Source organism: Amblyomma americanum, chromosome 2 (genome assembly GCF_052857255.1).
Source record: "Amblyomma americanum isolate KBUSLIRL-KWMA chromosome 2, ASM5285725v1, whole genome shotgun sequence".
NCBI classification, from domain to species: domain Eukaryota; kingdom Metazoa; phylum Arthropoda; class Arachnida; order Ixodida; family Ixodidae; genus Amblyomma; species Amblyomma americanum.
In genome coordinates, this window is record NC_135498.1 from 96,289,800 (window position 1) to 96,302,439 (window position 12,640).

Below are 12,640 nucleotides of genomic sequence, written 5' to 3' on the forward strand. Positions count from 1 at the left end.
GTTTTTATAAGTACTTCTATTCTACAGAACATTTTCGGGACCAATCTAATTCGTATGCATTAACTTTGATATGTGCCTTTCACCTTTGCTTCAAATGTTTACGTGGTTTGCGTTCTGTGTTTTGTATTAGTATTTCAATTCTTCTACGATTTGCCTTTTTGTTTTGTATTTTGTTTTGCTTCTTCCCTCTCTAATGTACTAGGTACCCTGAGGGTAAAATAAATAAATAAACAACCGTGTCTTTAAGGGGAGCCACAGATAAGTGTGCTATCATAATTACGCAGCAAAGAAGAATGTTTCCATATGCTACATGCGTCGCCGAGATGACTGGTATAGATAATCCCGCTCAACGACTATGGCCCCAATACTAAATCATGCTCTTCAAACTGTATAAATAAATATGCTCAGCAGCTTGTCGATATTACTAAGCTGATCAAACATGCTGGAGGAATATACTTCTTCAGTTGTTATTATTGAGGAGTGTGATCAAAGCGCGTCAAGTTCCTTGCTGTGAGTGTGATTGCTACCATTCTTCAATGCGAAGATGCCGGTGCTGCTTATATGCAAACAACTCGGTCTATTGCACTCTGTATACAATAATTTTTGATGTTGTTCTTCCGCTCAATTTATGAGTTTGGGGCGGTCACGTTGTCAATCTTCCAGTAACAGGAGCTTTTTCCGTGTTTTCCTACCTCAAGGCATACAAGGCACTCTTTGTCTACTTAAGAGCGACTGGATTGAATGACAAATTGTGACAGTAATGTGTGTGTGTGTGTTATGCCTTTTTCTCCTTCTCTCTTCCTCCTTTTAGTCTCCTAATTCCTCTTCCCCAGTGAAGGGTAGCCAACCGGAACCCCTTTCTCGTTAACATCCCTGCATTTCCCTCCTCGTCTTTACCTATCTACTTGTATAGGCGGCTCTGCAATCTTCTACAAATAGAAGCTTTCATGTTGCGTGGAACCTACCCTTGAGAGTATTGGCTATCGCCACTGTCCTCGATAGAAGCGGACATAGAATGTCCACTATTACCGCCAGTGTCACGTGGAACATGACCAAACAGCGAGGATGGCCGGTTTGGGAGAAGCCTCTTAAGATACCTGTGGCATCACAACTGCCAGACCCGCGGCCCTCATAAGGCTACTAAGAAAGCAGGGACCTGGAAATGAGTTGCTCGTTAACTCATTTTAACACTTTCAAGAGCGCTGCGACAGGGGACACCAAGAGAAAGAAAACGAAGGACAAGCGCTACTATCAACTGAAGTTTATTGGAAAAAACACACAAGGTTAAAGAGCTCCCACAAGGCAGCCAGCAGCACATGCGCCTACTCCCAAAAAGACAAAACGAATCACTGTGTTGAATTAAGATACCGATTTTCACAATCATGGATTACAACAGATGGTGTGCTGACGCACATGTCGGAGTTTTTGTGAATATGAAATGCCTCAGATAATTCCCATGTTAGCTGAAATAAATGCCTATACAAGATTTTTGTACTATTGAAGAGAGGTACACATGCATTTTTTTTCAACGGGTTAGAATTGTTAAGGTCGAAGTCTCTGTAATGCAGGGCCAGATTAGAGGAAGGAGCTCCCTTTAAAGACGAATTATGTTGGCGGAGCCGTGTGTTTATACATTTACCTGTTTGGCCTATATAACTCTTGCCGCATGTGAACTCTTACATAATGAGTGCGCCAAGACTCCTATAAGCTAAGGAAAGCAAGAGAGAGTTCTATTTGAATTTGCGTTGTTGATTAATGGGAAGTATAAGTGTAACCACTTTATGACAGAGACGTAATTTGCGAGAAAGTAGCAAAACAAACAACCATACGCCGCCAACCGAATCTGAGTAAATGACATTCGTATGTTGCGTACGGTGCTCTACCTACGGAGCACCGCTGTCCAATATGCTACTTCAGGGAGTATTTTCATAGTTTTTAGGCCACAGTACGTGACATATTCATGGTCGTGTGTACAGATCCGACTGGCGGCCTGAAGTTGTTAATTTCTTCCACTTTGTTGCTAAGTACTTTTAGCCATGAAGTGATTACACGAATAATTTCCCACGCATCAACCGCACAAACAAACAAAAATCCCAATGTTTTTCTTTGTTTCTATGGCTCATGGCTTCCTTAGTATGTTTAACGTATCGAGCATCTCACTTCCCTTTCCGCTTGTTAACAAAGGATTCGGTTGTGGGTGTCTTGTAATCTTAGGCAACATAAGCGGGCTCTTGCACAATGATACAAATGAACAAATGATACAATGAAGACACCGCAAATGCTAACATAAAATAGAAAATCAACTACAGGTAATATGATATCACCTAGTGATATAAAATGAGGATATACAGTAAGCAATAGCAAGCAATACCGATCACATTAAACTGTATTAAACACAAATCCAATAAATTAAACGGAAACAATGAGCTGCAACGATAACCATCACTTATATAAGATATATATTCTGAACACATAAAAGACTGCTAGGACGTTAGATAGCAGCAACAATAACGATATTACAAAAATAACATTCATATTAGAAACACGATTGCCAGTTCGCTGGACAGTACTGCCGAGGCAGACAATCTCAGAATGCACACAAGGATTATCTAATGCTTCCCGAAGATGCTACTGTCCTTCCATGTGGTGCTCACGGTAATACAGGACATTTATTGTGCGCCGCCATGGAAGAGAATGACGTTGGTAAACGGATTCAAGGTTAGGTAACACACAACGGAAAAATATAATATATAATAATAATAATTGGCTTTGGGGAAAGTAAATTGCGCAGTATCTGTCTCATATCGTAGGACACCTGAACCGCGCCGTAAGAGAAGAGGGAAAGGAGGGAGTGAAAGAAGAAAGGAAGAAGGAGGTGCCGTAGTGGAGGGCTCCGGAATAATTTCGACCATGTGGGGATCTTGAACGTGCACTGACATCACACAGCACATGGGCCCCTTAGCGTTTTTCCCCCATAAAAACGCAGCCGCCGTGGTCGGGTTCGATCCCGGGAACTCCGGATCAGAAGTCGAGCGCCCTTATCACTGAGCCACCGCGGTGGGGCACGGAAAATACTCCAAAGTTGAAAATTTGGACTTTTTCTGCCTTTACTCAGCGGGTGGAGCACCCTACACTGCATGCGTAGGTCATAGATACGGATCCCATTGCGGGCGTGTGGTTGTTTTTCTGCTGCTTTATAATTAGTTACTTTGCAGGCACAAACTGATTACACTACTAAGTTACCAATAAGCAAAAAAAAAACAAAGCAAAAAGCATTCTTCTATGTTTTCTTTGGTTTTGAATACTTTTGGCTTCCATATTATGTATGTCCTAACGATCACCTCATTTCTCTATATTTTCCTCCTTATTAGTTTAGCGAGGGCACCGGCTCTAGCAGTGTTGATTCCATAGGAAGCCTAAAAGGGTCCTCGAACATCTGCTTTCCTCACCACCCCACCGCGTTCCTCGTGACACTAACGATAGCACGCGATGTACAGGAAAATACAGGATCAGAGTCGACGCTCTCAAAGTTAAGCTGAGAACAACATAAGTACCCCGAAAAGCAGAAAATTGGACTGCCGCCACCATATCTGAGTTCGTAGAGTTCTGCACATGACAAACGGAGGTCATGGCTTAGGATGAAATGGCGGGATATGTTTGCTGCTACTTTCTCATGAATTCTTTATCAGTCGTAAAGAGATAACACTTCTTATTTCGCATTACTCAACACCAATGACATAAAAAAATACCTTTATGCTTTCCTTGATTTCGATCACTGTTCGTTTCCTTAATATGGTGTACCATAGCAAGAACCTCCTTTCCTTATATTTGGCTTCCTAATAATAGCTTAACGGGAGCTTCTGTTCAGGCGGTCGTGATGGCATAGGTATCATGAGAAGGTTCTCGCATAGTTACAGCCCTCACTGTTAGATGACGCTCAACATCAAACTCGCTGCAATGGCGGACACTATATGTCCAACTCTTTGGACGAGAACAGAGCCGGTGAGCACTTATTCCGCATTAATCAAAGCCACAAATAAAGAAAACCATTCCTCTTTGCTTTCCTTGGTTTCGAGGTCTGTTCGCTTCATTAATCATAACAATGACCTCATTTCCATATCCTTGTCTCAGCAAGAGGGATATAGAGACAGGAGCTGAAAATGTATGTTCAGAACAAGGAGTGAAAATAAATAAGGATAGACTATAAAAGGGGTACACTGATTAGAAACATAGCTTCATATGCAGAACTTATGAAAGGTAATAGGCTAATGGGAGAAGGTGTTCCTTCTGTGCTGTCATTTCAACATTTTGGCGCGCGCTAGATTATTCATGTGCACCTTTAACGCAGAGAAATATTTTGTTAGATGTGCTACATGGGTGCACAGCTGTGATTTCACTCCCGTGATGATCGAGTATGAAAGGTATACCCTGAATTATAAAGCATTCCTAGCACGACTTGAGTATAGCGTCGACCAATTGGAGACACGTCGGTATGTGCAACGCAACAACTGGACAAAAAATCATGATTTCGGTGTCTTGTCGAAATTTTTGATTTGCCTAATATTCCGATACATAATTATCAACAATCTGGAATGCCAAGTTGGAGTTATTTTTTTTTTCAAACAGCTAGTTCAAAACAAGAAAAGCTTGCTTAAGAGTACTGAAAAAAAAGTCAGCACCTACTGATATAATTCTTCCTGTCTGAACGTTGTTTCTTAATTTTTAATCACATATAATGAGCTAATCACTGCAAAGATGTCATTCAAATCTAGTAACTAAGTTGCCAGCCAATGTTTTTTTAAAAACCTTGAAGGTCCTTACAGAAGTGAATTATTACAGAAGACTGATTACAGCTCGATTTTCTTGAGGTTTGATGGGAGAGTAGAAACGAAGACATTCACAGTGTGTGCAAGAGAAGGTGGTTAGGATAGCTTACCGGTCATTGGGCCAGGCTTTATTTGCCGCTGAACGGAGGTATCCGGCACCAAAAACTTTACTTCAGAAGAAACCACACGAGTGAAAACATTGCAACCACAATGTTTTTTTAACAGTTAATGCTAGTCAGGCAGAAGCACTGCAAATGTATAAAAGTTGGATGCATAAAGTCACATTTGAGCTAGACACAAAATCATTGATACATGAAATTAAACACAAAGGTAAGGGCTATGCATTGATTAAACAGAACGGCCGCCGCGACGGCATAGTGGTTACGGCGCAAGGCTGCTGACCCGAAAGACGCCGGCTCGATCTCGACCATGGTAGTCGAATTTCGATGGGGGAAAATTGTAGAGGCCCGAGTAGTGTGATATTTCAGTGCACGTTAAACAACCCCAGGTGGACGAAATTTCCGGAGCCCTTCACAACGGCGTCCCTCAAAGCCTGAGTTGCTTTGGGACGTTAAATCCAAATACAGCCGAAAACATTTAAGAGAACGACAAACACAAAAGGTTACCCAGTTAAGGGGAGTACAATACATGATTACATGTGTAACAAGGTCTGCGGAAGCGAGTTCGACAGCGAAAGAAAAGCGTCCTCGTAGCGGTAGGGTGGTGAAGGCAAGTACGAAAGGCATTAAGGTGCCGGCTTCTTCTTCTTTCTGAGGGGCTCAAGCTGTGTCGTCGTCGGCGCGTTTCGGCCCAGTGTTCGGCGCCCGCGGCTCTGACTAAAGGGTCGTTTGCTGCTTACAACTCGGTGCACCACATTGTAGCCTGCCCACACGGACAATCCAAAGCAACCTTCCCGGCTGGCGTTTTCACCGCCGCTGTCTCCTTCTGTCTTCAGATGGAACCAATTACTTAGTTCTCTAGGTGTCCCGATAAGTTTCCCCCAGCCCGCCCACGGGGATAGTTTACTGCGCGGCTGCGTTCTTGGGACTCGGGAACGAAATGTTGGAAAAGTTGAAGGAGGACCAGAGTACGCGCAGCATTTGTGCCAGCGAAATTCTAATTATTCTTGACGTCAACACTAGGATGATATGAGGTTTTTTGTCAGACAACGCTGCTTGATTTTCGCGCACCGTCGGCGCTTCATGCCTCAGCGCTTCTCTTCCAGTATTTTGCATACAGGCTTCTTGGACAGCCAGGGGTGGCTTATCGTAAAGATTCTTAATCCTATTTCTTTATTGTTTATTTATCAGCCTTCGTTAGAGGCTAAAGGGAAGCCACCCCCTCCCTACAAAATTTATGACGTTGCGCGTCAATGCTAGTGTTTTATGTTACCATAAAATAAGTTGGTCATGTGCATTGGTCCACAGCATAAACGAGAATAAAAACCTGCCAAGGAGCGGCATTGCGTAACTTCCTACAGTGTCTTCTAGTAGTCTTCTCGGGAGCGGAGGGCCTTATTTTAGGTTAATTATTATCACCCTGATGGCCATGCCACCACAGTGAACTACAGTCCAGCTGTACGTGGCGGACAGGGGCGGTCAAAAGTTTCCATGTCACATGATCTGTTTTTGAGCTGTATACTCGTGCAGATACGATTCCCTCGGAGCTTAAAATACATGTAGAGGGTATAAGGAGTATTGTTCTACGCTCCGAGAACCTTGATAGCTTTATCGGCATAGTGCCAGGTTATACGGATGAAATGCAGACCCTGTGGCCTGGAAACGTTTGACCAACCCTGTACCTATACGTCGTATGATTGCAGAAGTAACTTTTTTGCCCCAGCTGAAGACCTTATATTAAGAGGACGAAATTGAAAGCTGGTAGGCTTCTCAGCGATACGTGCAAAGTTTATGCTCGACCAAAGAGGACCTCTATAGTTTCGCGTTTCGAAGGTCTCGAATTATAAGCTTCCGCTGTTTCATTAAAAGGTAGGACGGCGTGAATAAGACAAGTACAGGAGGAGACATATGAACGAAAGTGACACCATGGGCGCCTATGTCTCCTGTCCCTGTCTTATTCGTGCATCCAACTTTTTACTGAAACGAACCAGCGAACCCGCAAGAACGTCAACTTCTGATTTCTGGTTACTTGTGTTATTTTTTCCAATAGTACGCTGTAGAACTAAGCGCCCCGCAAGAATCTGCGCTATTACTTTCATTAACATTTCCTCTTTTTTGTTTTCAGTGCGCAAGTAGCCCGTCATGATTTGCTTTTCAATCACTCTGATTCACTTTGCTCGTCGCACTACCTCCTAAATCTTGTACTGCTGCGAGTACGAATTTTCCGACGAGGCCTTCACATGCGGCCAGGATAGAAGTACAGCTTCTTTCTCCAGCCCAGTTGCTCCGTACAGGGCGTCTGTCGAACGCCATCGCGGGAGGCTAGGCGCACTATTAGAGCGTGAATGCGGCGCATAAGGCCGTCTAGGCTCTTATTATGAACATCGTCGACGAACACAGCGTACATGGCTGACACAAACCAGGAGCCTATTCTTTCATCCCTTAGGGCCACAAAGCCGGGAATCGTAGCATACGCGATGTACAGTACTCACGGATTGAAATAGGACATTCGGAGCGCGTGGCCGTCGCTTCATGGAGCGCCGCCCGTAGACGCTCATGGAACCAAGGTGGTGCATTGTGGTATGGCGTGAGAGGGAGAACATCTACAAAGCAGAATTGTTCCTTCCAGTAGCCAATCAGCCGGCCTGTGGTTTACCACATGCCTGCGTGGCACTGCAAGGCTAGCGCTCCGAATGTCCTATTTCAATCCGTGAGTACTGTACATGTCCGACCACGAAGCAGTGCGTTCCGGTCTCGTGGAGGCATGGGAGACGTCGTGCTCCTCTTCCGTCACGGGGCAGGCATCGGTGTTCGACACGCTGGTGGCTATGCCGCTATAGTTTTCTGCATAGAAACCATAACGGACCTTTAAAAAGGAAACTTTAAAAAGAAAACTTCAAAAAGGAAAGCACGGATATCACAATCGTAAAAAACATCAGGAAGATACGAGGACGAAAGAATGCAGCAATCACTGGCATGAGCATACACCGACAATGTCCTTTCGTTCCTCATGATCGTGGTTGTAGTACGACAGAAAGAGCATATTGTCACGTAGTGACGACAGTCCGGCGTGCAGGCAGAGAGCGAAAACGGGTTCCAAACAAAACACTTTATTAGACTGACTTCTGCCCGCAAAGAAGTGAAGGACTAGGCGGTGGCGAAAGCAAGAAGCGTGCTCGGCGGTTGTCGATACAGAATGCCCGCCGCTTTCGGCCGTGCTCAGTTTAAAGCTGGTAGCGAACTTTCGAGATACGCCGTGCAAAGTTACCACATTCTGGAACAACGCAGAATCATGCGATCAATCGAGATAAATCTGGATGTGTCTTGCATCATAAAAAAAAATCGTTAAAGCCGCGTGCCGGCAGCTCTGAAGAATGATCATACAGTACAAATATTCGGGGCATTACTTCCCTCTCAAGCAAGCATTGACCCCATGATTTAAAATTAAAAACGCGACTAGAAACAAATAAACCGGGCAGTGCACAATAAACACCGAGAAATGAAGCACAGCGCCATTTAGCGCGCATAATAGGGCTTTAGTCGGACGACATTGAAAACTTCTGGTCGTAAGCGGCGTCGCCGGGATGAAGTTATTTCGTCAGGAACGACTTCTTGGTCCACTTCACCTAGACGACGAAAATCCTTGTACGGGCCAAATTAGCGGCACAAAAGTTTTTCACTCAATCCGCGGCGGCGGACAGGCGTTCAAACTCAGACTCGCTTTCCTGGCTTTTATTCCGCGTTGCGTGTTCGCCGGTTGTAGCGTCTGGCGTCGGCGCGCTGCTGGTCTTTGATGCGTATTCGGGCAAGTGTTTAGGGTTCTTCTGCTTGCGTAGGCGGCAACGTCGACGTTTTCTTCGTTAACGTATATTGGTCAAAATAGCGACAGCGTAGTCATGCCCTCCCTGCCATGGACAAGCCTAAAAGGCGTGATCTGGGAGGTCTCGTACACACTGGTGTTGTAGGTGAGGACGATATAAGTCAGGAGGACGTCCTTGGTTCTGTGTTCGGCATCAACATACATGATGACTATGTCAAAGATGGTTTTCTTCTGGCACTTCGTCAGTCCGCTGGACTGCGGTGCAGCTGCCTCCCGGTGGCTTGTTTGGCAGTAGCGCAGGATGGCTTGCGTTAGTTCCGCCATGAATGCTGTTCCTCTGTCTATGATGAGCACATCGAAGACAGCGTTTCGCAGAAGAATGCACTTCACGAAATATTTTGCGACTTCTCCTTATGTTCCGATCTGTACGGCTTTTGCTTCGGCTTAGTGGGTCAGGTAGTCATAGCTATGATGATCAACTTATTTCCGGACATTGACTTTCGGGAAACGCCCGAGCAGGTCGGTACCGATCTCCTGGAAAATCCTTGAGGAGGGTTCAATAGGGTTCAGAAATCCTACTGGTCGGGTGAGAGGGTTGTTTTCGTCGCTGACAATTTCGGCAGGCTTTAACATAATGTGCGATACGGGCGGACAGGTGTGGCCAGGAGTACTTGGCTTGAATGCGGCGAGGATGCGAGAAAACCCGAGATGTCCAGCTGTCGTGTCGTCATGTAAAAGCCTATAGAATTTTTTCGAGGAGACCTGCATGTAAAATAAGGAGGTAGACTGTTTTGATCGCTGCGAAATTATTCTTCACGAGGACACCAATCTGTACTCACAAAGAAGACAATGTTCGCTCGAACGAGGCGGGAGGTGAAGAAACCTTGTCTTCGAAGTGTGCGATGATGCGCTTTAGGTTGGGGTCCGAGCGTTGCTGCTGTGCAAAAGAGCTGGGGCTAGTGGCTCCCAGAAAAGCACCCTCATCTACAGGCATCTTCAGGGGATCGTGACAGGCAGTGGGCGTCAGAATGTGTGCGTCCGGACGTGTAAACGACGGTGGCGTTAAACTCCTGGTGGCGCAGGCTCCATCGAGCGAGGCGGCCGGAGGGCTCCTTCAAACTTGCAAGCCAGCACAGTGCGTGGTGACTGCTTACCACATTGCATGAACGACCGTCCGTACAGGCAGGGCCGGAATTTCTACATTGCCCAGATGAAGGCAAGGCACTCCAGTTGTCAAATAGATAGGCTCGGGTTTAGACAGGGAACGGCTACCATACGCGATTATTAATACGAAAGCCTTTAATCGCTCATATTCGCGGCCACGAGCCTGTCCGTCCGATATCATGCTCTTAAGCAAATCGATAAGATAAAAACTTTGCGTACGATGGGATTCGAATCACCATCCGTCCGTTCCGCAGCAGAGCGTGCTAACGACTACGCTACTTCCTGCCACCGCATATGTGGTTCTCCTTGCCTAGGACGCTGGAGATTGCTTGCGGAAAGGCGTCGAATCAGACAGATGACTCCCAAACGCCCTCTTGAGTCTCCAGCATTTAAGATTCACCAAAGCTTGCTTGGTTTGCTAGTAATCACTCGGTAGCAATATTCATAGGCGCGGCACGTCTGGCGACGATATTAGTTTGATAGTAGTATTACTTGATGAAGACGACAACGTGGAATTCAAAGCACGAGAGCCTGTTTTAGTTTAACACGAGGCGTGATAGGCTGTGGCAGTAGCATAGTGTTTTCGTGCAGAAGAGCGAAGCTGATCTGTTCGCGCCTCCTAGGGCCCGGATCCCCCTCACGGCAATATTTATTTTGTATAGCTATTTTCTTATTAAGGTCAGCTCGAGGTCGGGCACCATCGCTCGCTCGGCGTTTTCAGCTTTGGTCGTCTCTAGCTTTCGCTCTACAATGTCTTTTGAGATGGTTTGTGGGACTCAAATAGTGTTATAAGTAACTAGGTTCAGTGCAGCGGCCGGCAGGTGCGCTGAATCGTAGCGACCAGAAGACTGTAAATCACGACTATACATTATCATCATAATCATCCACCTGAATACACCCACTGCAGGGCAAAGGCCTCTCCGATGTTTTTTCATTTAACCCTGTCCTTTGCCAGCTGCGCCCACCTGCGAAATTCTTAATCTCATCGGCCCACCTAACCTACTACCGCCCCCTGCTACGCTTGCCTTCTCTTAGAATCCACTCTGTTACCCTTAAGGACCAGCGGTTATCTTGCCTTCTCATTACATGCGCTGCCCAAGCCCATTTCTTTCTCTTCATTTCGACTAGGATGTCATGTACACGCGTTTGTTCCCTCACCCACTCTGCCCGCTTCCGGTCTCCTAAAGTCACAGCTATCATTGTTCTTTCCATGGCTAGCTGCATTATCCTTAACTTAAGCTCAACCATTTTCGTTAGCCTCCACGTGTCTGCCCTGTAGGTGAGTTCCGGTAAGATACAGCTGTTGAACACTTTTTCCTTGAGAGATATTGGAAACTGCTAATCATGATCTGAGAGAACCTGCCATATGCTTCCACCTCATTCTTATCCTTCTAGCTATCTCCCTCTCATGAGCCGGATCAGCTCTTACTACTTGCTCTAAGTAGACATATTCGTTTACCACTTCCAGGACCTCGCTTCCAATTTTGAACTGCTGTTCTCTTGCTAGATTGTTGAATATTACTTTGGTTTTTTTGCATGTTAATTTTTAGATCCACCGCTCTGCTCTGCCTGTCTACGTCACCGATCTTGCTTTGCAATTTATCTCCTGAGTTACTCAGGAATGCAGTTTTATCAGCAAATCAGAAATTATTTAGGTATTCTCTATTAACTATTATCCCCAAGTGTTCCCTATTCAGGCCTCGGAATACCTCGTCTAAAAAGGGGGTGAATAGCTTTGTCGAGATCATGTCCCTCTGCCTGACGCCCTTCTTTATAGGAATTTTATTGCTGAATTTATAGAGGACTTGGGTAGGTGTGCAGTTGCTATATATAGATTTCAGTATTTTGACATAAGGCTATGCAAAAAGATATAAAAAAAAGAATACCTTAATATTCTGCGGGAGATTCGAGGCATGACCATTTGGTAAATTGTTAGGCTTAAAAAATGAAACAGACGCAGATGAGAAAAGTATTACACACACGACAGGGTCAGAGAGAGCAGGGATTAAGATATGAGTCCCGTTGTCCGACATTCGCAAGATATTTGATGTATTAGAAAAAATGGCGCAATTACATAGTACCAGTGGCGCGCACTGCACCTCGAAAGGTAAACGAAATATCTGCAAGAGAAGGGAATAGTGAAAACAAGGCATAAAATATGAGGGAATTATCGCCAACAGTAATAAATGCAAATGTTGCGACCAATAAATCATTTACAAGACTTCACTGTTATCCGGAACAAATTAAATAGGTTACTCAGGCATATGTGTAAACGCAATTAACAGCTAACCTTCAAAAAAAATTTAAGTGAAATCGCAGCCAAGAAATCTGCAACGATGCCTATTTATTTATTTATTTATTTATTTATTTATACATACTGCTAATCCCATTTGGGATTGTTGCAGGAGGGCAAAATAGGGTTAGTAATAACGGTTCAAAAAATGGCGCAAATGTATATGTATAAAAAAGAGCTACAAACGTATCAAACAAACGAGCAGCCACTGCAATAAACCAAAGCAAAGGGAAATGTTTTCTTTTCGAAAAAAAACAAAAAAATTCATTCGTGCTTTTTGTGCTTCCAATGAGTGCTGGCTTCCTTCATCATCATCATCATCATCATCAGCCTTACTACACCCACTGCAGGGCAAAGGCCTCTCCCATGTCTCTCCAATTAACCCTATCCTTTGCCAGCTGCATCCACCTTTTGCCTG

The 12,640-nt window shown here is 44.8% G+C and overlaps 1 protein-coding gene across 1 annotated transcript in view; it reads right to left on the minus strand.

Annotated features, from left to right (window-relative positions):
- Positions 1–3,282: 3,282 nt before the first annotated feature.
- LOC144119913 (caspase-14-like) overlaps positions 3,283–12,640 on the minus strand; it is a 47,163-nt gene continuing 37,805 nt past the window's right edge. Inside the window, exons 7-8 of the mRNA XM_077652418.1 lie at positions 8,846–8,946; positions 3,283–7,432 (exon numbers count right to left, since the gene is read on the minus strand). Of these exons, the coding sequence (XP_077508544.1) occupies positions 7,182–7,432; positions 8,846–8,946 (352 nt within the window). The 3' untranslated portion in view covers positions 3,283–7,181. The remainder of the gene's footprint in view (positions 7,433–8,845; positions 8,947–12,640) is intronic.